At 38.4% G+C, this 27,636-nt stretch overlaps 1 protein-coding gene and 1 non-coding gene across 2 annotated transcripts in view; one reads left to right on the top strand and one right to left on the bottom strand.

The window, feature by feature from the left end:
• NUP210L (nucleoporin 210 like) overlaps positions 1 to 27,636 on the top strand; it is an 82,926-nt gene that overhangs the window by 24,085 nt on the left and 31,205 nt on the right. Inside the window, exons 11-17 of the mRNA XM_065882220.1 lie at positions 7,266 to 7,403; positions 7,869 to 8,027; positions 11,947 to 12,145; positions 14,136 to 14,281; positions 18,622 to 18,843; positions 19,927 to 20,100; positions 26,268 to 26,460. Of these exons, the coding sequence (XP_065738292.1) occupies positions 7,266 to 7,403; positions 7,869 to 8,027; positions 11,947 to 12,145; positions 14,136 to 14,281; positions 18,622 to 18,843; positions 19,927 to 20,100; positions 26,268 to 26,460 (1,231 nt within the window). The remainder of the gene's footprint in view (positions 1 to 7,265; positions 7,404 to 7,868; positions 8,028 to 11,946; positions 12,146 to 14,135; positions 14,282 to 18,621; positions 18,844 to 19,926; positions 20,101 to 26,267; positions 26,461 to 27,636) is intronic.
• LOC136140380 (U6 spliceosomal RNA) lies at positions 22,669 to 22,775 on the bottom strand. Its single transcript, XR_010657602.1, has one exon. It is a non-coding gene; the product is annotated as a U6 spliceosomal RNA (small nuclear RNA).

Below are 27,636 nucleotides of genomic sequence, written 5' to 3'. Positions count from 1 at the left end.
CTTCCTTGTGCTAGTTTTACGTTTAGTTTGCTTTTCCTTTTCTAGTTCCTTTAGCTATACAGTCAGACTATTGATTTGAGATTTTTCTTCTTTTTTTGGTCACACTGTGCCCAGCTTACAGGATCTTAGTTCCCTGACCAGGGATTGAACCCGGGCCACGGCAGTGAAAGCACCAAGTCCTAACTACTGGACCTCCAGGGAACTCTGTCTTCTTTTTTAATACACATGTTTACAACTATAAGTTTTCCTCTGAGCATTGCTTTCACTGCATCCTGTAAGTTTTGGCATGTTGTATTTTTGTTTTCCTTCATCTCAGAATTTCCTAATGTTCCTTATGATTTCTGCTTTGACACACTGGTTGTTTAGAGGGTTGTTTAATTTCCACATATTTGTGAATTGTCTAGTTTTCCCCGTGTGAATTCTAGTTTTAGTCCATTTTGGTTGAAGAAGATACTTCATATGATTTCAGTGTTTTTAAATTTATTGAGACTTGTTTTGTGGCTTAACATATGGCTTATCCTGGAGAACGTTCCACGTGCACTTGAGAAGAATGAGCATTTTGTTGTTTTGGGGTGAACTATTCTGTATATGTCTGCTAGGTCTAGTTGGTGTATAGTGTTGGTCAAGTCCTCCATTTCCATATTGATCTTTTGTTCTGGTTGTTCTATCCATTATTGAAACTGAGGTATTAAAATTCAACTATTGTAAAACTCTGTTTCTCCCTTCAGTTTTGTCCATTTTTGCTTCATTTTGTGGGGGGGGCTCTTTTGTTAGGTAGGTTTATGTTTATAATTGTTATATCGTCTTGATGAATTGACCCTTTTATCAATTTATAATGACCTTTGTCTCTTGTAACAATTTTTTAAAATCTATTTTGTTTGACATTAATATAGACTGCTCCCCCAACTCTCTTTTGGTAATTATTTGCATGGAATATATTTTTCCCTTCTTTCACTTTCATTCATGAATCTAACATGAATCTCCTATAGATAGCATATAATTGGATCATATTCTTCTTTATCCATTCTGTCAATCTCTGCCTTTTAATTGGAGAGTTTAATTTATTTTTGGCTGAGTTGGGTCTTCGTTTTTATGCAAGGGCTTTCTCTAGTTGTGGCAAGCGGGGGCCACTCTTCATCGTGGTGTGTGGGCCTCTCACTGTCGCGGCCTCTCTTGTTGCGGAGCACAGGCTCCAGACGCACAGGCTCAGTAGTTGTGGCTCACGGGCCCAGTTGCTCCGCGGCATGTGGGATCTTCCCAGACCAGGGCTCGAACCCGTGTCCCCTGCATTAGCAGGCAGACTCTCAACCACTGTACCACCAGGGAAGCCCAAATTTGAGACATTTTCATCATTATTTCTTCAAATATTCTTTCTGCACCTTTCTTTCCCTACTTCTGGGACCCCTGTTTTGTATATATTGATTTACTTGATGTGCTCCACTGGTCTTTAAGGCTTGGTTATTTTTCTTCATTATTTTTTCTTTTTGCTACTCTGAATAACTTCAATGGACCTCTCTTCAAGTTTGCTGATTCTTTCTTCTGCCAGCTGAAATCTGCTGTGAAGGTCTTCTAGTGAAGTTTTCATTTCGGTTATTGTACTTTTAGCTTCAGAATATCTGTTTGATTCCTTTTTTATAATTTCTATCTCTTCATCAATATTCTCTATTTGGTGAAACATCATTCTTCTGGAGTGATGTCTATTGTTTCCTTTAGCTCTTCAATTTAAAATCTTTGTTTAGTAAGTCCAGTATCTGTGTTTCCTCAGAGACCGATTGTGTTAATTTCTTTTTTTTCTATGAATGGGCCGTATTTTCTTGTTTCTTTGCATACCTTATAATTTTTTTGTTGTTGAAAAGCTAACATTTTGATATTACAGTGGACCCTTGAACAACATAGGTTTGAATTGCACAGTTCCACTTATACATTTTTTCACTTTTAATACATACTACAATACAACATAATCCATGGTTGGTCTGCAAATATGATACCATGGATATGGAGGGCTGACTGTAAAGTTATACATGGATTTTGACTGCACAGAGGGTTGGCACTCCTAAACCCCACATTGTTCAAAGGTCAACTGTATAATGTGGTAACTTTGGAAATCACATTCTTCCCTTTCCTCAGGGTGTGTTGTTATTGCTTGATGTGGGTTGTAGTTGCTTGTATGTTTAGTGAGTTTTCTAAACTATTTGTGGAAGATTGTGTTATTTGTCATCTGTAGTATAAAATTTCAATTCCTTTAGCTTGTAGGCAGTGGTTTGACAAATAATTTCTTTAATGCCTTAAGTCACCTTTTTCTTGGGGCTTCCCTGGTGGTGCAGTGGTTAAGAATCTGCCTGCTAATGCGAGGGACATGGGTTTGAGCCCTGGTCCGGGAAGATCCCACATGCCGCAGAGCAACTAAGCCCATGTGCCACAGCTACTGAGCCTGAGCTCTGGAGCCCGCGAGCCACAACTACTGAGCCCGTGTGCCACAACTACTGAAGCCCACACACCTAGAGCCCGTGCTCTACAACAAGAGAAGCCACCATAATGAGAAGCCCGTGCACTGCAGTGAAGAGTAGCCCCTGCTCCCTGCAACTAGAGAAAGCCCGCATGCAGCAACGGAGACCCAACTCAGCCAAAAATAAATTAAAAATTTTAAAATATATATATGAATAAAAAGTCACCTTTTTCTTGATTCGACATACATTTGGTTGCTGTAAACCTTTGAGTATTTTCCAAAGTTAATTCTGACTTTTTTTTTTTTTTTTTTTTTTGCATTTCTATGGAGGGACAGGTTCTTGGAGTTCCCTACTTTGACACTTTTGCAGACATCTCCCACCTGCTGGTATTTTTTATTAGGATTTATGAACGTGATATTTTTTCAACTTATTTAGGACTTTAAAAGTTTTTTTCAGCAATGTCTTATAGTTTTCATCATACAGGTCTTGAAGATATTTTATTAAATTTGTCCCTGTTTTATGTTTTTAAACTATATATGTATTTGTAAATTTTCTCCTTTTACTTGATCATGCTAGTATATAGAAATACAGTGGTTTTTTGTATGTTACCTTGAATCTTGAAAGCTTGCTGAATTCACTTATTCTAGTAATTTTTTGTAGATTCCTTAGGAATTCCTATATATACAGTTATGTTATATGTGAATAAAGACAGTTAACCCTTTTCATTCCAATAAATATGCCTTTTAGTTCTTTTTCTTGCCTCACTGCACTGGCTAGGACCTCTACTACAATACTGAATAGAACTGTTAAGCGTAGACATGTTTGCCTTATTCCTGACCTTAAGTGGAAAGCACTCACCCTTTCACCATTGAGTATGATGTTGACTATAGATTTTGTGTAGATGCTCATCCTTAGGTTGAAGCAGTCTCTTTCTATTCCTAGTTTATTGAGAATTTTCATCATGAATTGGTGCTGAATTTTGTCAGTGCTCTTCTGCCTCTATTGAGGTGATCAATATAGTTTTTCTTTTCTAGTCTTTTAAATATGGTGAATTAATTACATTGATTGATTCTCTAATATTAAGCCAATCTTGCATTCTCAGGATAAACCTCACTTGCTTATGATTTGTTATCCTCTTATACATTACAGGATTTAATTTGCTAAAATTCTGTTAATGACTTTGGCATATATGTTTTTGAGGGCCTATAGCTTTTTTTTTCCTTCTTCTGTTTTTTATTATAATGTATTTGTCAGGTTTGGGTGTTAGGATAATATTGGGTTTATAAAATGGGTTGGGAAGTATTATTTTCTATTTTCTGGAAGAGTTTTGTAGAATTAGTGTTATTTCTTCCATAAATATTTGGTAGAATTCACAATGAAACTATTTGAGCTTGGAATTTTTTTATGGAAAGTCTTTTATTATTATAGTGATAAAATATACATAACATAAAATTTACCATTTTAACCATTTTTAGGTGTACAGTTCAGTGGCATTAAGTATATTCATGTTGTGCAACCATTACCACCATCTCTCTCCAGACATTTATAATCTTTCCAGACTGATTCACTCTACCCCTTAAACAATAACACCCCCGAACACCCCATCCCCATTCCCTGGTAACCACCATTCTATTTTCTTTCTCTATGAATTTCACTAATCTACTTACTTCATATAAGTGGAATCGTACAGGGAATTCCCTGTCAGTCCAGTGGTTAGGACTCTGCACCTTCACTGCTGAGGGTGTGGACTCAATCCCTGGTCAGGGAACTAAGATCCCGCAAGCCACACAGCACTGCCAAAAAAAAAAAAAAAAAGGTGGACTTATACAATATTTGTCTTTTTTGTGTTTGGCTTGTTTCACTTAGCATGTCATTAGGGTTCATCCATGATGTAGCATGTCAGAATTTCATTCCTTTTTAAGGCTAAATAATATTCTATTAAATGCATATACTGCATTTTGTTTATTATTTATCCATTGATAGACACTTGGGTTGTTTCCACCTTTTGTCTATTGTGAATAATGCTGCTATGAACATGGGTATACAAATATTTTGTCAAATCCTTGCTTTCAAATCTTTGGGGTATATACCCAGAATTGGAATTGCTGGATCATGTGGCAATTCTATGTTTGACTTTTTGAGGAATTGTCATACTGTTTTCCACAGTGGCTGTCATTTTACATTCCAGCAGCAATGCACAAGGGTTGTGATTTCTCCACATTCTTACCAACACTTGCTATTTTCTATTTTTGATAATAGCCATTCTAATGGGTATGAAGTGGTATATCACTGTGATTTTAATTTACATTCCTCTAATGATTGGTGTATGGGAAGGTTTAAAACTATGAATTCAATTTTAAAAATTTACATACAACTATACAGGTTATTTCTTCTTTTTTTTTTTTTTTTGTGGTACACGGGCCTCTCACTGCTGTGGCCTCTTCCGTTAAGGAGCACAGGCTTAGGACGCTCAGGCCCAGCGGGCATAGCTCACGGGCCCAGCTGCTCCGGGGCACGTGGAATCTTCCCGGTCCAGGGCACGAACCCGTGTCCCCTGCATCGGCAGACGGATTCTCAACCACTGCGCCACCAGGGAAGCCCGGTTATTTCTTCTTGAGTGAAATTTGGTAGCTTGTGTCTCTGAAGGAATTTCTGTTTAATCTAATTGTTGAATTAATCACATAAAGTTGTTCAAAATATTGCCTTATTAATTTTTATGTCTGTAGGATCTGTAGCAATGTTGTCTCTTTCATTCCAGATATTGGTTATTCGTGTTTCTCTTGTTTTCTTCATGAATCCAGCTAGACATTTATCAATTTTATTGCTTTTTACAAAGAACAAGCTTTTGGTTTCATTGACTTTTTTCCAGTTCTTTATCTACTTTCTCTTTCATTGATTTATGCCTTTACCTTTGTTATTCTATTTCTTTTCCTTACTTTGGATTTAAAATGCATTTCTTTTTTAAGTTTCTTATTGTAGAAGAATCTTACAGTGGATCACCGGTTTTATATCTTTCTTCTTTTTAATATAAGCACTTCTACCACATTCTATTGGTCATTCAAACCATTCCTGACACAATGTAGAGGGAACTACACAAGGATGTGAATACCAGGGAGTGGGGATCAGTGGAGGCCATCTTGGAGACTCGCATCTCCAAGTTGATTCTGGGTTCTCTATTATTAGATTTAAAGGCATTACTGATCCTGTTTCTTGTGATTAAGAAGTGAGCATTGACAGTTCATGGTATGCAATAGCAAAACAGCTACTAAAATTTTCACCTGTAGACACTATAGTTAAGTGCATGTAGAAGGCAAAGCTTTCGGTAACCAGGTAGTTGCTGCCATAAAACATGTTAGTGAAAGTCTGGGATATAATAGAGCTTATTGATTGTTGTTTCTAAGTGTGCTGGGTAACTTTGGGAAAGAAAATGGTTAGTTCAGGGCTTTGAATTCCCAACTCAAGATCCACCTAAGAAATCTAAAAGATTTTATGACTACCCTAAAAGAAGCCCTTATTACAATATTTCCTTGTTCTGCAATCATAATGCAATTTATTTTATTAATTAATTAATTTGTTTGTTTTATTTTTGGCTGTGTTGGGTCTTTGTTGCTGTGCGCGGGCTTTCTCTAGTTGTGGAGAGCAGGGGCTATTCTTCCTTGCAGTGCTTGGGCTTCTCATCATCGTGCCTTCTCTTGTTGCAGAGCACGGGCTCTAGGCGCACGGGCTTCAGTAGTTGTAGCATGTGGGCTCAGTAGTTGTGGCTCATGGGCTCTAGAGCTCAGGCTCAGTAGTTGTGGCGCATGGGCTTATTTGCTCCATGGCATGTGGGATCTTCCTGGCTCAGGGCTTGAACCCGTGTCTCCTGCATTGGCAAGTGGATTCTTAAGCACTGTGCCACCAGGGAAGTCAGACGTTTAAAATTTTTATTACCTCCTTTGTTTTTTTTGCCGTACGCGGGCCTCTCACTGTTGTGGCCTCTCGCGCTGCGGAGCACAGGCTCCAGACGCGCAGGCTCAGCAGCCATGGCTCATGGGCCCAGCCTCTCCGCGGCATGTGGGATCTTCCCGGACCGGGGCACAAACCCGTGTCCCCTGCATCGGCAGGCGGACTCTCAACCACTGCGCCACCAGGGAAGCCCTAATGATGTTCTTTTAAACTGAAAGAACATCCAGCTAGCCACCTTAAGAGAGTGAAGAGAAAATCAGAGCCATTACTGCAGATGTGACACAGTTGCTAAATATTTCAGGGCTTCTTTAAAAAATAGATAGATAGATAGATAGGTAGGTAGGTAGAGTTTTCCTTCAAAGAATAAAGGCCAACATAGTTGAGTGTGAGGACTCTATTTTACCTGTATGGGTACCCCCCTAAACCCTGCTCTTGTTTTTAAGCAGGATGGGAATATCTTACCCCAGCATCTTTAAATGTTCTCTTTATTTTCTTCTGAATAGCTTGTAATATTCCTTTGCCTTTACAATTTATATACTTAACTGATAGATGTCCAAGGATCTTTCTTTCTGAAACTATGATTGCCCTTTCTATGTTGATAAAACTCTTATTTCAGGAAATTTAAACTGCTTTCCATGACTGTGATACTTCTTTTAGGTCTATCAAAATCCCTTTCATTATTATTGAAATGTAGTAGCTGTGCTTCACTAATGAACAGGAAAGTTTATTTCTTTCTTTTATTGATAGAAACTGGTTGAGTAATTTATTAACACACCATTTTTCTGATGCTTTATATGTGAATGTGGACCATAAGAAGACCATAAGAACAGTCCTTATAAAATCTGTTTTGCTCCTTTTTATCTGCTCTTATAGAATAAAACTATTCAGCCTATAAAATTTCCAATTATACATCAGCAAGAAGTGAAGATTTATTTTCCCATCAAGCTTACACCCAACTTTCTGGCATTTCCTCATCATCCCATGGGAATGTTATATCGTTATAAAGTACAGGTATGATGTCTTATAATGAGAATTCACAAAGAAATGTCAGTTTCTCTGATAGCTTAATTTATTGAAGGTTAATGTTAAATCTTATTTCCCCCTAATCCTAGCAGTATAACTCAGTTTTGGGTGACAACCAAATCATGCTCTTGAATACTGTCATCCTAAGAATACTTGGTGTACTTTCCTTCTCTTCCATATATCCTTTCCTTGTGAGTTTTATAAAGTTTTGGCAAGCTCCCTTGTGCTCTTTTTTGACATTTTGTGATACTGCCATTGCATAATCCCCCTTTAGTATTACCCTTCCCCATTTAGTTACTTTAATATAGCATCACAGTTTCTTAATGTTCCAGAAATAATTTATTGTATAGTTTTATTATTTCCTAAACTTTATTTCACCAGATTTTACATCTTCAGTTAAATTCCAATTTTCTTCCTATACTAATTAAATATAAGGTTGTATTTTTTTCATAGGTAGAGGGTGGCAGTGGCAATTTCACCTGGACCTCTTCTAATGAAACAGTGGCCATGGTAACCACTAAAGGAGTGGTGACGACAGCTGGTCAGGTCAGAGGGAACAGCACTGTTTTGGCCCGAGATGTACAAAATCCTTTTCGATATGGGGAAATTAAGGTAAGCAACTCTCCAAAAAACGTTCATATCTCCTCTGAGACATTGCTGTCTAAATTTAAGTACAGTAACACATTAAAATTTTTTTTTTCTTTTTCAAGTTGGTTGTTTTAAAATGATCCTCAGGACTTCCCTAGTGGTCCAGTGGTTAAGACTCTGTGCTTCCAAGGCAGGGGGCATGGGTTTGATCCCTAGTCAGGGAACTAAGATCCCCTGCTGTCAACAATGGGAAGCCAACACAGATTTTTCCTAAGGTCAATAATATGATAAACACAAAGAAAGAAAACTACAGGCCAATATCACTGATGAACATAGATGCAAAAATCCTCAACAAAATACTAGCAAACAGAATCCAACAGCACATTAAAAGGATCATACCCCATGATCAAGTGGGGTTTATTCCAGGAATGCAAGGATTCTTCAATATACGCAAATCAATCAACGTGATACACCATATTAACAAATTGAAGGAGAAAAAGCATATGATCATCTCAATAGATGCAGAGAAAGCTTTTGACAAAATTCAACACTGATTTATGATAAAAACCTTGCAGAAAGTAGGCATAGAGGGAACTTTCCTCAACATAATAAAAGGCCATATATGACAAACCCACAGCCAACATCATCCTCAATGGTGAAAACCTGAAACCATTTCCACTAAGATCAGGAAAAAGACAAGGTTGCCCACTCTCACCACTCTTATTCAAAAGTTTTGGAAGTTCTAGCCACAGCAATCAGAGAAGAAAAAGAAATAAAAGGAATCCAAATCGGAAAAGAAGAAGTAAAGCTGTCACTGTTTGCAGATGACATGATACTATACATAGAAAATCCTAAAGATGCTACCAGAAAACTACTAGAGCTAATCAATGAATTTGGTAAAGTAGCAGGATACAAAATTAATGCACAGAAATCTCTGGCATTCTTATACACTAATGATGAAAAATCTGAAAGTGAAATTAAGAAAACACTCCCATTTACCACTGCAACAAAAAAGAATAAAATATCTAGGAATAAACCTACCTAAGGAGACAAAAGACCTGTATGCAGAAAATTATAAGAGACTGATGAAAGAAATTAAAGATGATACAAATAGATGGAGAGATATACCATGTTCTTGGATTGGAAGAATCAACATTGTGAAAATGACTCTACTACCCAAAGCAATCTATAGATTCAATGCAATCCCTATCAAACTACCACTGGCATTTTTCACAGAACTAGAACAAAAAATTTCACAATTTGTATGGAAACACAAAAGACCCCGAATAGCCAAAGCAATCTTGAGAACGAAAAATGGAGCTGGAGGAATCAGGCTCCCTGACTTCAGGCTATACTACAAAGCTACAGTAATCAAGATAGTATGGTACTGACACAAAAACATAAAGATAGATCAATGGAACAGGACAGAAAGCCCAGAGATAAACCCATGCACATATGGACACCTTATCTTTGATAAAGGTGGCAGGAATGTACAGTGGAGAAAGGACAGCCTCTTCAATAAATGGTGCTGGGAAAACTGGACAGGTACATATAAAAGTATGAGATTAGATCACTCCCTAACACCATACACAAAAATAAGCTCAAAATGGATTAAAGACCTAAATGTAAGGCCAGAAACTATCAAACTCTTAGAGGAAAACATAGGCAGAACACTCTATGACATAAATCACAGCAAGATCCTTTTTGACCCACCTCCTAGAGAAATGGAAATAAAAACAAAAATAAACAAATGGGACCTAAGGAAACTTCAAAGTTTTTGCACAACAAAGGAAACCATAAACAAGACCAAAAGACAACCCTCAGAATGGGAGAAAATATTTGCAAATGAATCAACTGACAAAGAATTACTCTCCAAAATTTACAAGCAACTCATTCAGCTCAATAACAAAAAAACAAACAACCCAATCCAAAAATGGGCAGAAGACCTAAATAGACATTTCTCCAAAGAAGATACACAGACTGCCAACAAACACATGAAAGAATGCTCAACATCATTAATCATTAGAGGAATGCAAATCAAAACTACAATGAGATATCATCTCACACCAGTCAGAATGGCCATCATCAAAAAATCTAGAAACAATAAATGCTAGAGAGGGTGTGGAGAAAAGGGAACCCTCTTGCACTGCTGGTGGGAATGTGAATTGGTACAGCCACTATGCAGAACAGCATGGAGGTTCCTTTAAAAACTACAAATAGAACTACCATATGACCCAGCAATCCCACTACTGGGCATATACCCTGAGAAAACCAAAATTCAAAAAGAGTCATGTACCAAAATGTTCATTGCAGTTCTATTTACAATAGCCCAGAGATGGAAACAACCTAAGTGCCCATCATCGGATGAATGGATAAAGAAGATGTGGCACATATATACAATGGAATATTACTCAGCCATAAAAAGAAACAAAATTGAGCTATTTGTAATGAGGTGGATAGACCTAGAGTCTGTCATACACAGTGAAGTAAGTCAGAAAGAGAAAGACAAATACCGTATGCTAACACATATATATGGAATTTAAGGAAAAAAATGTCATGAAGAACCTAGGTGTAAGGCAGGAATAAAGACACAGACCTACTGGAGAACGGACTTGAGGATATGGGGAGGAGGAAGGGTGAGCTGTGACAGGGCGAGAGAGAGGCATGGACATATATACACTACCAAACGTAAGGTAGATAGCTAGTGGGAAGCAGCCGCATGGCACAGGGATATTGGCTCGGTGCTTTGTGACCGCCTGGAGGGGTGGGATAGGAAGGGTGGGAGGGAGGGAGACGCAAGAGGGAAGAGATATGGGAACATATGTATATGTATAACTGATTCACTTTGTTATAAAGCAGAAACTAACACACCATTGTAAAGCAATTATGCCCCAATAAAGATGTTAAAAAAAAAGAAAAAGATACCAAGTAAGAGGAAGTGCTCTATGTCAGAGGTCAGCAAATATTTAGTTAAAAAGAGCCAGTTAGTAAATATGTTAGGGCTTCCCTGGTGGCACAGTGGTTAAGAATCCACCTGCCAATGCAGGCGACATGGGTTTGAGCCCTGGTCTGGGAAGACCCACATGTCGTGGAGCAACTAAGCCTGTGCACCACAACTACCAAGCCTGCGCTCTAGAGCCCTCGAGCCACAACTACTGAGCCCGCGTGCCACAACTACTGAAGCCCGTGCACCTAGAGTCTGTGCTCTGCAACAAGACAAGCCACCGCAATGAGAAGCCCACCCCCTGCTACGAAGTGTAGCCCCCGCTGCCGCACCTAGAGAAAGCCCAGACACAGCAAAGAAGCACAGCAATGCAGCCAAAAATAAATAGATAAAACAAATAAATTTTTAAAAAAAATTTTAAGTTATAAATATGTTAATATTTGTAGGCCACATACAGTCTCTATCTCATAGTCTTCTTTTTTGTCATTGTTGCTTTTTATTTTACAGCCCTTTAAAAATGTAAAAGCCATTCTTAGCTTACAAAAGTCAAGAAAGTTGTGCACTGGTCATATTTTGCCAGACTCGTGTTGAATGGTGTTAGATGCTTTAGAGAGGTCGATTGATTAAGGAATGAAATGAGTGACAGGTTCAGCACCTAACACACAAACACAAAACATACATATATGTTATGTATATGTATATTTAAATATTTAAGAAATGCTTTCTGGGCTTCCCTGGTGGCGCAGTGGTTGAGAGTCCACCTGCCGATGCAGGGGACACGGGTTCGTTCCCCGGTCTGGGAAGATCCCACATGCTGCGGAGCGGCTGGGCCCATGAGCCATGGCCACTGAGCCTGCGCGTTCGGAGCCTGTGCTCCGCAACGGGAGAGGCCACAACAGTGAGAGGCCCGCGTACCGCAAAAAAAAAAGAAATGCTTTCTTTTCTTCTAAGACTTTCCTAACATAACTTTCTTGAAAGATTAATTTTTTTCCCCTCCAGATATGTGTTCTGAAACTGAACAAAATGAAAATGTTACCATTTCATGCTGATGTAGAGATTGGCCAGATTATAGAAATCCCCATTGCCATGTATCATGTAAATAAAGAAACCAAAGAGGCCATCGCGTTCACAGACTGCTCTCATTTATCCTTGGATTTGAACATGGATAAGCAAGGAGTCTTCACTCTTCTCAAAGAAGGTAAGAGTAGGCTTTTTATTCTTTCCTTTCTTTGTCTTTGAATTAAAGGACCAATCAACAATTCAGAAACTATGAATTACAGTCTAAATTCACACATTGGGAATTCCCTAGTGGTCCAGTGGTAGGGACACTGGGCTTTCACTGCCAAGGGCCTGGTTTCAGTCCCTGGTCGGGGAACTAAGATCCCACGAACCGCGCGGTGTGGCCAAAAAAATTAAAAATTAAATTTAGATATTACCTTTCTTTATAATACTTTTATTTATTCTGTCAACTGCCTGTATTAGGTGTTACAATATGATGTAGAAACAAAGGCACAAAAATTGAATAACATGTCCAGGCTTCATTGTGGCCAGACTATCAGTTTTTAGTCATATTAAAGGCTTCTCTTTCCAGCCTCAAGCTTGCTTGCTTTCTTTCTTTCTTTCTTTAATATATATACTACACCTCTTTCTAAGAGGACTGTATTGCCATTTAATGTGTGTATATATATATATATATATATATATATATATATATATATAAAATTTATTCTGTAAAAGAAAATACCTTTTTAATAAGAAAAGAATATGAATAAGCTATCCATAAGGATCAATATCATTTACCGTTATGGAACTTCATATTTGATCCTGATCACCATTGTTTTTCAATAATAATGACAGTAGTAGCATCTAACATTTGTTTAGCATTTCTATTTCCTAGGCTCTGTTCTGAATACTTTTCATATACTAACTCATTTAATTCTCACAATACATCTATAAGGTTGATATCAACTTGGACTTCTCTTTTGCCCTTGTTAATTATACTATACAATATCTCTCACCTCTCCTCTGTTCTTAGGCTGTCTCTCCCCATTTTTAGGCCCTCATTATCTCTCACTGAGAATTTAATTATATCCTCCAACTGTTCTTGCCTTTGATAATCATGGCTACCAGATAGATCTTCATGAAGCTCAATTTCAAAATTAATTTTCCTGCTCAAAAATTTTGAGAGGCGGACTTCCCTGGTGGCGCAGTGGTTAAGAATCTGCCTGCCAATGCAGGGGACATGGGTTCGAGCCCTGGTCCGGGAAGATCCCACATGCCGTGGAGCAACTAAGCCTGTGTGCCACAACTACTGAGCCTGTGCTCTAGAGCCCGCAAACCATAACTACTGAGCCCACGTGCCACAACTACTGAAGCCTGTGCACCTAGAGCCCGTACTCCGCAGCAAGAGAAGCAACCACAATGAGAAGCCCCCACACCGCAACGAAGAGTAGCCCCTGCTCGCCACAACTAGAGAAAGCCCGTGCGCCGCAACAAAGACCCAAAACAGCCAAAAATTAAAATTAATTAATTATTTTTAAAAGTATACAATTCAATTAAAAAAAAAAATTGAGAGGGTTCTCCCTGCCCGTGGACAACAGCCAAAATCCTTTTAGTTTAGTATTAAAGGTCCTCTACAGTGTAACCCAACCTACTTTTTGGAACTTCATGCTTTGGCTTCATGTATGGCTCTAGCTAAACTAATTACTTTAGTTAAAATTTCCCATATATCTCTTTCATATACTCACTTGTATCTCATTTATATTTCTATCTTTGTTCATTTATTTGTCAGCTTAAGATACTCTCTTCTGCATATCTAAACCTTTCTTGATCTCTCCAGCTAAAAGTAATCATTCTGTTTTCTAGACTTCTATAATGCTTATCATTTTCTACTAATAATTTAATTTATGTAAATGTTCACCCTCCCCTTCTAAACTATATATGCCTTGAGGTCAGGATCTTTGCTCATATTTGTATCCTCACCATACATAGAACTGTGTCTTACATGATATATATCTGTTAATAGAAAGAACATTATTTTATATCAACTTAATATAAATAATTGGGGTCTAGTAGTGTGTGAGATTAAGAATTTTTTAAAATATTAAAATTCTTGTATTTCTATAGACTGATTTCCTTGAGAACTGATGGCTTATTACCCTACTGAAGTCATGCTTTTTGATTTGCAGGTATTCAAAGACGAGGACCAACACACTGTTCCAGTGCACATATAGCAGCCAAATCTCTGGGCCATACTTTGGTAACAGTTAGTGTGACTGAATATGAAGAGTATTTGGAGAGCAGTGCCACATTTGCTGCTTATGAACCCCTAAAGGTGAGATATTTCATGCTAAAGAATGCCATATCTTTTCATGGACCCCACCATGTCCACCTGGGGGCTTCCTACCTATCTGTGATCTCTATTAAAGATCAGTGATATTTATGTTCTCTTTACTTACCACTCTCTTGTTTTTAGACCCACAGCTTCCTCATCAAATCTGAGTATCAGGGAGTTTATGCTATCATGTTTTGGCCACAAGAATATTTATAAGTTGTATCAGCAAGTTTTATTATTTATTTATTTGGGGGGGGCTGTGTCGGGTCTTAGTTGTGGTACGTGGGCTCTTTGTTGCAGTGTACAGGCGTCTCTCTAGTTGTGGTGCGCCAGCTTCTCTCTAGTTGTGGTGTGTGGCACACGCGGGCTTAGCTGCCCTGCGGCATGTGGGATCTTAGTTCCCCAAACAGGGATCTAACCCGTGTCCCCTGCGTTGGAAGGCGGATTCTTTTTTTTTTTTTTAATAAATTTATTTATTTATTTTTGGTTGCCTTGGGTCTTTGTTGCTGCGTGTGGGCTTTCTCTAGTTGTGGTGAGTGGGGGCTACTCTTCATTGTGGTGCGCGGGCTTCTCATCGTGGTGGCTTCTGTTGTTGCAGAGCACGGGCTCTGGGGTGCATGGGCTTCAGTAGTTGTGGCACGCGGGCTCAGCAGTTGTGGCTCTTGGGCTCTAGAGCACAGGTTCAGTAGTTGTGGCATGTGGAATCTTCCCGGACCAGGGCTCGAACTCGTGTCCCCTGCATTGGCAGGCGGATTCTTAGCCACTGCACCACCAGGGAAGCCCCTGGAAGGCAGATTCTTTACCACTGGACCACCAGGGAAGTCCCAACAAGTTTTAGATATTTTGCTTTCTTTCCTCTTTTTCTTTCTCTTTTTTACTGAGATATAAAAAACATATAGTAAAGTACACTAATCTTAAGGTACTATTTATTTTTTTTATTTGGCTGCACCAGGTCTTAGTTGCAGGATCTTTAGTTGTGGCATGCAAACTCTTAGCTGCAGCATATGGAATCTAGTTCCCTGACCAGGGATCAAACCCGGGCCCCCTGCATTGGGAATGCGGAGTCTTAGCCACTGGACCACCAGGGAAGTCTCTTAAGGTACTGTTTGAATTTTCACATATGTACGTATCTTTGTAACACCACCTGGAAGAAGATATAGAATATTAGTATACTCTCTTTTGAAGAACTCTGAAAGAAAACCTTCCACCCTAGGGAGGGAAATCAATCATCTTTTACCCTTTATACTTACAAATTTTCAGCACAACAGTCATCATTTTGGCCCCCAAGGATTGGTCCATTATAATTGGGATATTACGACAGGTGGCAGTTCAAAATAAAAGTAGATAGGGACTTCCCTCGTGGTCCAGTGGGTAGGACTCCATGCTCCCAATGCAGGGGGCCCAGATTCAATCCCTGGTCTGGGAACTAGATCCCCACATGCATGCCATAACTAAGAAGTCCACATGCTACAACTGAAGATCCCGCACGCTGCAACGAAGATCCTGTGTGCTTTAACTAAGAGCAGCCTAAATAAATAAATAAATAATTTTTAAAATAAAAAGATAAAAGTAGATAGAGGGGTTCCCTGGTGGCGCAGTGGTTGAGAGTCCGCCTGCTGATGCAGGGGACACGTGTTCGTGCCCCGGTCCGGGAAGATCCCACATGCCGGGGAGCGGCTAGGCCTGTGAGCCATGGCCGCTGAGCCTGTGCGTCCGGAGCCTGTGCTCCGCAACAGGAGAGGCCACAACAGTGAGAGGCCCGCGTACCGCAAAAAAAAAAAAAAAAAAGTAGATAGAGCCTGGCATGCTTTCTATATATTTGAGTCCTTCAGGGGCTAAAATTGATGTCTAGGGGCTTCCCTGGTGGCACAGTGGTTAAGAATCCACCTGCTGAGCCCTGGTCCGGGAAGATCCCACATGCCGCAGAGCAACTAAGCCTGTGAGCCACAAGTGTTGAGCCTGCGCTCTATAGCCTGCGAGCCACAACTACTGAAGCCTGCACGCCTAGAGCCTGTTCTCGGCAACAAGAGAAGCCACCGCAATGAGAAGCCCGCGCATCGCAACGAAGAGTAGCCCCCACTCGCCGCAACCAGAGAAAAGCCCGCACGCAGCAACGAAGACCCAACCCAGCCAAAAGTAATAGAAAGTAAAATAAAATTTTAAAAATAAACAACAAAAAAAATTGATGTCTACAAGTTCTTGCTGATACATACTGACAAATACTGACTCAGTGCCTCTTAGGATGAGGAGGCATCCACAGGGAAAAAGTTGTCAATGAAAGAAGCAAGGTAAGTTATTAATTTTAAAAAGATAACTTGTTCATTAATATTTGCATTTTGGGCTTCCCTGGTGGCGCAGTGGTTGAGAGTCCACCTGCCGATACAGGGGACACGGGTTTGTGCCCCGGTCCGGGAAGATCCCACGCGCCACGGAGCGGCTGGGCCTGTGAGCCGTGAACATTGGGCCTGTGCGTCCGGAGCCTGTGCTCCGCAACGGGAGAGGCCACAGCAGTGAGAGGCCTGTGTACAGAAAAAAAAAATTTATATATATATATATATTTGCATTTTAAGTTGGCCTCATTGTACATTGTGCAGCCTAAGTATTAAACATATGGTTTGAGCATATTTCACTCATTCTCTTAGTGGATGAATCATCCTACTTGCCTAATTAAGTGAAAGTGCTAGGCTGCAACGCCTGGTCATTTCATGAGGTTTTTTCTTAGTTTTATCATTATCCTTACCCTAGTTTTATATTTATGGAATGTCCCACAAATCAGATCTCCCCTGAATGAAAACTATCCTTAAAGGAAAGGAAGTAAGATGATGATTTTCTTTTTCTACCTAGTAATTTGGTCATGTATCTTTTTCTTTAGCTGCTGAAAAATATATGTATGTTTTACTTTTGTTATCAATCTTATGTTTTGGTACATGGTCTATAGTTCTCAATTTGTCCTTTTATACATCATTTCAATTCAGTTGATCTGATTAATTTTGGACTATATACATCTAGGAAAAAGGAATAACTCCAGTTTTACTTTCTCAGAAAGCCTTCCATGAAGCCTCTGACTAGTTTAATTTCTTCTATTTGAGGCTTGTTTGGCACTCTGTACTGTGCCTTTTTGTAACACTCATTATACTCTTTACCTACTTCAAATCTGTCTTTTCCAGACTATTAGCTCCACTGTGAGGCAGGACCTTATTTTGGCTTTCTATTACTGTATCACCAGTGGGCCATCAATGAATATTTGTTAAATTGAATTATATATACATTTTTAAGAGAATACTGCCATTAGACATAGGAATGTTTAATGTTAATAGTATTCAATAATAAATATGATTGACTAGTTCAGGAAAGAAATATTAAAACACGGTTTGCTTACATTTTCAGAATGATTGCTTCAACTCTATACTTCATTTTGTCACTTAGTCACTGTTGTAGACACTGTGTACCATACAAAAAAAAACCCTACATTTTGAGAATACTTCATTCCCCAAAAACCAGTTTCCTCATCTATAAGTAGGATACAACTCCTCTGTTTACTGGAGTGAATAATACCTGTCTTGGCTACCTCTTAGGTGAGAGTTCTTTGAGAAACAAATGAACTGTATAGATGTATTATGTTCATATTTTTAGGGCAGGAGTTCTTTGATACTTTAATAAAATATCCATTTAAAATTCTTATGTAATATGGTGACAGATGGTACCTAGACTTATTGTGGTGATCATTTTGTAGTGTATAAAAATATCAAATCATTATGTTACACACCTGAGATGTTTAATATTATATGCCAGTTATACTTCAATTTTTTAAAAAAGAGAAAAAAAGAAAAATGTTTATGCACTTATTTATCAATACTTTTTATGTGCACAGCATTGTACTAAATCCCACTGAGGAAGAGAGATTCTTTCAAAAATTTGGGGTATAAGATACTCTTTTCTCTTAAGTTTACATAACTAGACAGTGTAACAAGAATTATTAGATGTATATATATGAAGATTTGACATATTTAAATAGCATTAGGGGATAAACAAGTATACAAATTAATGGCAGAGATAATTACTATAAAAGCTTAGAGGATACAGAAGTGGTTGTGGTCTGGAATGATTAGACATAAATTAATGGATTCTCTTGACACATGAGTTAGGCTGAATGATAGGTGGGATCTAAATTAGTACAGAGGTTGAGAAGCATTCCAAGTAAGAGGCATAACATATATGTTTCCTAATTTGGGAATTAAGTTTAATGTCATTTACATTATAGTTATATAACCAGTTTTTCACTTTAGAAAACTGTTGAATTCTCTAACTAATCAGGAGTTAATTTCTTTAAATGTCATCAGGCTCTAAACCCTGTGGAAGTGGCACTGGTGACATGGCACTCTGTAAAGGAAATGATATTTGAAGGGGGCCCTCGTCCATGGATCTTGGAGCCCTCACGATTCTTTTTGGAGCTGAGCATGGAGAAGACAGAGAAAATTAGAATAACACAAGTCCGGCTGCCAGCCCAGAGAAAACAGAATCAGTACATCTATCGGGTCCTGTGCCTGGATTTAGGGGAACAAGTAGGAAAATGATCTTTTTCTAACATTTCTTTTAGCAATAATACTCCAAATCTTTTGTACTTCTAGCCATTCCTTTTCAGATTCTAATGGATTTAGTTTATGTACTAGATGGGAAAATTCTAATTATTGATTAAAAGATCTTTTTTTTTTTAAAGCTTACTATTCTTTAAATGTACACCAAAGGTTTTGGTTTACTCATCTGAGAATTCTAACAGTTCACCAACCAAATGGTTCAAGATTTTTTTGTAGTAGGGGGCTTATTTCAATCATTTTATCACTATAATTCATTTCCTGTTGCCTAGACTAGAGGATATATAGTTTTCCACCTCCAAAGAATGTGAGGAAGGGAAATTTAAAGTGTCATCTATGGTTATCAATTTTGAAGAATGAGTTAGATCTGTGTTGATAAGAGTAATTAGTATATTGCCCTTTATCAGTTTAATTAGTTTTGATTATTTTTAGAGGTAGTGATGGCTTTATCCATAGCTGCACCCTGCTTCTACCAAAACCAGTAGCAAAGGTTTTCAGTTTGACCAGGATTGAGAATTTAAAGTATGACTATGAGGCATAGCCCAGCTAACCAGCCCTTAGGGAATCCATGTATGATTTTAACTTAATAAGAACTGTGCTGTAATCAATTGAGCTTCATTTTAATATCTCTAGTATACTGTATTGTATATATGACTAGCTATTAGTGATTTCAATCCTAATTATCCCCTTTTGAAGCTCTCTAGCTTCTTTTTGTTTTCACACTGTTATTCATTAGTATTTCCACCAGAAATGAGTTGAAACACAAATTAGCTTTTCCACTTTTTGCCAACTGGTAACAAAAGATTTGGTGGAGGAAAAGACTGAAGTAATTGGTCAGTTAGATTTTTTTAATGTTCCCTTTGTTTCTATGATACCCTTGTTTCTCTTAGCACAGATAATTAAGAACTATAGTGTCTTAAGGGATTTGCCTGATTATAATGTCCAAAGGGACTCTATACTGGGATTTGAATAATTCTAACACGTTTAGATTGGCACAACTGACATCAAGTGTCTACCCACAATTATCTCTCTTGCCCTTGTGTTTTCTTAAAGATTCTGACATTCCAAATTGGAAATCATCCAGGTGTCCTGAACCCTAGTCCAGCTGTAGAGGTTGTGCAGGTACGCTTCATATGTGCCCACCCTGCCAGCATATCAGTATCTCCAGTATATAAGGTGCCAGCTGATGCCCAACCATGTCCTCTGCCACAGCATAACAAACAACTGGTGAGTACAGTGTCTCCAACTAATTTACATTTTCTCTAACCTGCTTTAAGAGAAATGGTCTGAAATGTAGCTTTTGTCTTATTGAAGTTAAGGAAACTCTTTTATTTGTTATCCAATCTCTGATAGTGTCTGAGAAATGGTGATTCAATTAGGTTAGAGTTGGCTATACTTAGTGACACTTAGTGACTTTGCTTGTTGTACTTAGGTACATAGTCAGCTTGTAACTATGACAATAGGCAATTGAGAACTCTCTAAATAACTTCCAAATTGGTTTGCTAGTATCCTTCCCTACTAAATCTTTTATTAGCATTATTAGTAACTTATAGAATTTACCTCTACTCCAAACCCATATGAAAAATAATGATAAACAATAGCATAGGGCTTCCCTGGTGGCGCAGTGGTTGAGAGTCCGCCTGCCCATGCAGGGGACACGGGTTCATGCCCCGGTCCGGGAAGATCCCACATGCCGTGGAGCGGCTGGGCCCGTGAGCCATGGCCGCTGAGCCTGCACGTCTGGAGCTTGTGCTCCGCAACGGGAGAGGCCACAACAGTGAGAGGCCCGCGTACCGCAAAAAAAAAAAAAAAACAATAGCATAGCTAGAAGGTAGGCAACAGGAAATGAGGAATAAATGAGTTATCTAACCTAGAAACTAGAACATCAGACTATACACTAAATGAGGTTAACTATGATTCCAAGCATGGGAAAATAGGAGTCATTTCTTAACCTTTGCAGAATAGAACAATCCATTAATTATTCCCATTTTACAGATGAAGAAACTGAGGATCCTAGAAGTTGAGTAATTTTCCCAAGGTCATAAAGCTAGAAAGTAGCATTTTCCATTTGACTCCAAAGCACACGTTATTAACTTTCTTGCTATACTGCCTTTTTATTATAAAAGAACTTATGAGATGTTGCAGGTTAGGAACTCATTTTTTTTTCAGAAACAAATTCAACATTAAATACTATTATTTGAGCTTTATAAATTATTCACTTTTTTAAAAAGCACTTAGATGGAGCAGAATAGTTATCTCTATAATGCACTTAGATGGAGCAGAATATTTATCTCTATAATGGCATTGTCGTTCAATATCTTTTTTTTTCATTTGAAATAATTTAAATTTATAGAAAATTTCCAGGAAAAGTGCACCTTTTTTCCTGGAACCATTTAAGAGTAAGTTACAAACATGATCCTCCATACTTTAGCATTTATTTCTTTTTTTGTATTTGAGTATAATTCACATACCATAAAATTCACCTGTTTAAAAGTGTGCAAGTAATATTGTTAACTAAGCTCTACTTCAATTTTTTTTTTTTTTTTTTTGCCGGATCCCTCTACTTCAATTTTAAAAAATGTGCAAATCAGAGTTGTGCAACCATCACCACTATCTACCTTCAGAACATCTTCATTTCCCCAAAAAGAAACACCACACCCATTAGCAGTCACTCCCCACTTCCCCCTCCCCTAAGTCCCTGAAAACCACTAATATACTTTCTTTCTCTATATTTGCCTATTCTGGACACTTCATATAAATGGAATATATGGTGTTTACATGTAGCTTCTTGCATTTAGCATGTTTTTAAGATTCATCCAGGTTGTAGAATGAATCACTACTGCATTATTTTTTTAAGGCTGAGTTCTGTTATATAGATATACTACATTTTGTCAGTTGATAGATATATGGGTGGTTCCCATTTTTTGGCTCTTATGAATAATGCTACCATGAACATTCATGCACAAATTTTTGTGTGAATATATTTTCAGCTCTCTTGAGTATATATTTAGGAGTGGAAGTGCTGGGTCATATGGTAACTCTATGTTTAGCCTTTTGAAGAACTTCCAGCTGTTTTCCAAAATGGCTACCTCATTTTACATTTCCATTACCAACGTATGAGAATTCCAATTTCTCCACATTTGCCAATACTTGTTAATGTTTGTTATTTTGATTATGTCCTTCCTAGTGTGTGAGAAGTGGTATGTTATAGTGGTTTTGATTTACATTTCTCAATGACTTATGACATTGTGCACCTTTCCATGTGCTTATTGGCCAGTTATATATCTTCTTTGGAGAATGTCTATTCCAATCTTATGGGTTGTTCATCTTTTATTATTGTTATACAAGTTCTTCATGTATCCTAAATACAAGTCTTTTTGAGATATGTGATTTGCAAAACTTTTCTTCCATCTTATGGGTTCTTTCACTTTCTTTTTTGATTGTTTTGCATTTTTTAATTGAAGTATATTTGATTTACAATGCTGTGCTAATTATTGCTGTACAGCAAAGTGACTCAGTTATACATATATATACATTCTTTTTTTAAAATTTTTTATTGGACATACATAGGCATTCTTTTTCATATTCTTTTCCGTTAAGTTTTATCACAGGATATTGAATATCGTTCCCTGTACTATACAGTAGGGCTTTCTTTTTTTTTTTTTTTTTTTTCTGGTAGGGCTTTCTTGTTTATCCATTCTGGTATATATGTATATACCAGTTTGCATCTACTAATCCCAAACAGCCAATCCATCCATCTCCCACCCCCTCCCCCTTGACAACCACCAGTCTATTAAAAATATGGAATGCTTCACGAATTTGTGTGTCATCCTTGCGCAAGGGCTGTGCTAATCTTCTCTGTATCATTCCAATTTTAGTATACGTGCTGCCGAAGCGAGTACTTTCACTTTCTTTTTTTAAACTTTCACTTTCTTGATGGTGTATTTTGAAGCACAAAAGGTTTTATTTAACGATGTCCAATTCATCACTTCTGTTGTTGTTTCTGTTTGTATTTTTGATGTCATATCTAAGAAACCATTGTCTAATCCAAGGGCATGAGTATTTATGCTTTTGACTTCTAAGAGTTTTGTAGTTTTAGCCCTTACATTTAGGCCTCTAATCCATTTTGAGTTTATTTTTGTGTATGGTGTGAAGTTGGAGTCCATCTTCATTCTTTTGCAGGTGGATATCCAGTTGATCCAGCACCATTTATTAAAAAGATTATTCTTTCCCTTTGAATCATCTTGGCACTCTTGTTGAAAATCTATTAACCATAAATGTGAGGATTTATTCCTGGGCTCACAAATCTCTTCAGTTAATCCATACGTCTGTCCTTATGCCAGTACCATACTATCTTGATTACTGTAGCTTTGTGGTAAGCTTTGAAATTGGGAAGTATGTGTCCTCCAACTCTATTCTTCTTTTTCAATATTGCTTTGGCTATTCTGAGTCCCTTGCATTTGCATATGAATTTTAGGATTCCTTGTCAATTTCTGCAAAGAAACTAGCAGGGTTTTTTTGTTTGTTGTCTGTTTTTTTTTGCAGTACGTGGGCCTCTCACTGCTGTGGCCTCTCCTGTTGCGGAGCACAGGCTCCGGACGCACAGGCTCAGCGGCCATGGCTCACGGGCCTAGCCGCTCCGTGGCATGTGGGATCTTCCGGGACCGGGGCACAAACCCGTGTCCCCTGCATCGGCAGGCGGACCCTCAACCAGTGCGCCACCAGGGAAGCCCCTAGCAAGGGTTTTGACAGGAATTTCATTGAATCTGTAGATTCATTTGGAGAGCATTACCATCTTAACAATATTGTCTTCTGATTCATGAATGTGAGCTATCTTTCCATTTATTTAGGGTTTCTTTAATTTCATTCAACAATTTTTGTAGTTTAGAGCAGTGGTCCCCAAGCTTTTTGGCACCAGGGACTGGTTTTGTGGAAGACAATTTTTCCACAGATGGGGTTGAGAGGGGGTGTGGGGGGACGTTTCAGGCAGTAATGCGAGCGATGGTTCAGGCGGTAATGTGAGCAATGGGGAGCGGCAGATGAAGTTTTGCTCCCTCGCCCGCCTCTCACCTCCTACTGTGCGGCCTGGTTCCTAACAGGCCGCAGACCGGTACTGGTCTGTGGCCCAGGGGTTGGGAACACCTGGTTTAGAGTATACACTTGCACTCCTTTTGTTAGATTTATTCCTAAATATTTTATTCTTTTTGATGCTATCATAAAGATAATTATTTATTTCATTTTCAGATTGTTGCTCTTGTATAGAAATACAGCTGATTTTTCCATGTTAATCTTGTATCTTACAACACTGCTGACCTCATTTATTAGATCTAATAGTTTTTTTGGTGGGTTCCTTAGGGTTTTCTATACACAAGATTATGTCATCTGAAAATAGAGACAGTCAGACTTCTTCTCCCTTTCCAATCTGGATGCCTTCTTTTTGTCTTCTTGACTCATTGTCCTAGCTAGAACCCCCAGCACAATGTTCAGTAGAAGTGGCAAGGACAGACATCTTGTCTTATACCTGATCTTAGGGGCAAAGCTTCCAATCTATAACTATTAAGTATGATATTGGATGTGGAAATATAGATGCCCTATATAGGTTGAGGAAGTATAAAGGTTGTGGAATGTTTTTTTCACCAAAGAGTTTCATATTTTGTTCAATGTTCTTTCTGTATCTGTTGAGATGATTGTGTGTTTTTCTCCCTTTTATTCTATTAATATGGTGTGTTACATTGATTGATTTTCATGTGCATACCAACCCTGCATTCCTGGGATAAATTCCACTTGTTTATCATGTATAAACCTTTTTACATACTCCTGGATTCAGCTTGCTAGTATTTGGTAGAGGATTTTTGCATCTATATTCAGAAGAGATTTTAATCTGTAGTTTTATTTTCTTGTGGTATCTTTGGTTTGGTATCAGAGTAATACTGGCCTCACAGAATGAATTGGGAAGTATTCACTTCCCTTCTACTTGTTTGAAGAGTTTGTGAAGAATTGGTATTCATTACTCTTTAAACATTTGGTACAATTCACCAGTGAAGCCATCTGGGCCTAGGATTTTTGTTGTGGCATGTTGTGTTGTTTTCTTAAATTACTTATTCAATCTCTTTACTTGTTATAGATCTAGTCAGATTTTTTATTTCTTATTGAGTCAGTTTTGCTTGCTTGTATATTTTGAATTTTCCCATTTCATTTAGGTTTCATTTAGGTCCTCAGAGTTTTGGTGTCCAGAACTTTTATAGGGGTTTTATTACATAAACATGATTGATTAAATCATTGACCACATGTTTAAACTCGACTTCTAACCCCCCTCCCCTCCCTGGAGGTCAGGTTGGTATCACCTGGCTCAAAGTCCCATCACTATAATCACATGGCTGGTTTTTCTAGCATGACCAGCCCCCATCCTGAGTTATCTTTTAAGTATAAACTCAAGTGTGATCCAAGGGGTCCATCATGAATAACAGATACACTCCTATCACTCAGGAAATTCCAAGGGTTTAGGGTTACTTCTCAAGAACTGGGGACAAAGACCAGCCAATTTCTTTTATTTATTTATTTATTTATTTATTTATTTATTTATTTATTTATGGCTGCATTGGGTGTTTGTTGCTGCACGCGGACTTTCTCTACTTGCAGCGAGTAGGGGCTACTCTTCATTGTGGTGCATAGGCTTCTCATTGTGGTGGCTTCTCTTGTTGCGGAGCACGGGCTCTAGGCATGTAGTCTTCAGTAGTTGTGGCACGCGGGCTCAGTAGTCGTGGACATGGGCTCTAGAGCGCAGGCTCAGTAGTTGTGGCTCATGGGCTACTTGCTCCACGGCATGTGGGATCTTCCCGGACCAGGGCACGAAGCCACGTCCCCTGCATTGGCAGGTGAATTCTTAACCACTGCGCCACCAGGGAAGTCTGTCAAGATCAAATTTAGATCAAAAATTTAAAACAGGTATAAAAGACGTTCTGGGGGACATTTGGGGAAATTGAAATATTGACTATACAGTATGTAACACTGAATTAATGTTAATATTCTTATGTGTGATAATGTAGTTTTTGCTACTCATTCTTAGGAAATGCATGCTGAAATATTTAGGGGTAAAGTGCCATGATACCTAAATCATTTGGAAAAAAAAAAAAAGACACACACACATACAAATACGCACACAGAGAGTATGAAAGTAGAGGGAGAGATAGAGAAAGCAAATGGTGGATTGAGATGAAGTATCTATAGGTATTCACTCTACCATTCTTTTATGGTATTCACTATACCATATCTGTACCTTTGAAGACTGTCAAAGAAAAAATATTGGGAGAAAACATGATCCCTGGCTTCAGGAATATCTTACCACCTCTTAAACTATTGTTTCTTTTCTTTTCTTACTTTTTATTTTAATACAGATTCCTGTATCAAGCCTGAGAGACACAGTCCTGGAACTGGTAGTGTTTGATCAACACAGGAGAAAGTTTGATAATTTCAGTTCACTGATGCTAGAATGGAAATCCTCAAATGAAACACTAGCTCATTTTGAAAATTACAATTCAATGGAGATGGTAGCAAAGGATGATGGCAGTGGGCAGACCCGGCTACATGGTATTGTAAATATTTATGAATCCTTTCATGTATCTACTAAATGGTTCTGCACTAAATATTTCCTTGTGGGTGACAGTCTATTTAATCTGTCTCACCTTTCACCTTCGATTTTTGTATTTTTTAGAAAACATAAAGGTAGATTCCCTTGTTTGCAAAGCTAGGGTCTAGAGTCCAATGTTTCTCACAAGAACACAAAATTAATTTTAAAATGTATTGGTTACCTATTATTTACCTAAAACTTTGGAAATATTATTCATTTGTTAGGCAGTGTTTATTGAGTGGCTACTACATGTAAGGCCCTCTGCTAGGCACTTGGAGATATAATGGTAAATGAGACACTCACAGCTTTTGCCCTCATAGACTTACAGTTCAGTTGGGGAAACTGGACTTTAAACATTACATTGTGTTAGGTGTTTTGAAGGGCAAATATGGGATTCATTAAGAGCTTATAACAGGAGAACCTAACCTAGTTTAGATCAGAGAAGACTGCCCTAAGAAAGTTGCATGTATTCTGAGACCTGAAGGGATGGCAGAAAGAGGAAATAGAAAGAATGAACTAAATAAGTGAAGTGAGACTGACTTAGAGACGGGGCAAGAGGCACAAGATGAGGTTCTAAGAGGGCAACAAGCCCTCAGGGGCAGTAGCCCATCAAGCCTTTGCTTGTATCACATTTGCTGAGGTCCTATTCTCCAAAGCAAGTCACCTGGCCAAAACCAGAGTCGAGGTAGGCCAGGACTACTCAAGAGCATGGATACCACCAGGCATGATTCACCACAAGACATTAATATAACAATCTAGGGCTTCCCTGGTGGCGCAGTGGTTGAGAGTCCGCCTTCTGTTGCTGGGGACACGGGTTCGTGCCCCGGTCTGGGAAGATCCCACATGCCGCAGAGCGGCTGCGCCCGTGAGCCTTGGCCACTGAGCCTCCGCGTCCGGAGCCTGTTGCTTTGCAACAGGAGAGGCCACAACAGTGAGAGGCCCACGTACCGCAAAAAATAAAAAAATAGAAATAAATTAAAAAAAAATAATCTACCACAAATCAATCCCAAAAGTAAAGAAGAAAGTGGCACAAAGGGTAACTTTTAGGTTTCTGGTATGAGTATTTGGTAACTATTCTTTTCTTTTAACTTTTTATTTTATATTGGAGTATAGTTGATTAATAATGTGTTAGTTTC

The sequence above is a fragment of the Phocoena phocoena genome, chromosome 1, assembly GCF_963924675.1.
Source record: "Phocoena phocoena chromosome 1, mPhoPho1.1, whole genome shotgun sequence".
Classification (NCBI taxonomy): Eukaryota; Metazoa; Chordata; class Mammalia; order Artiodactyla; family Phocoenidae; genus Phocoena; species Phocoena phocoena.
This window is presented reverse-complemented; position numbering and strand designations above follow the sequence as displayed.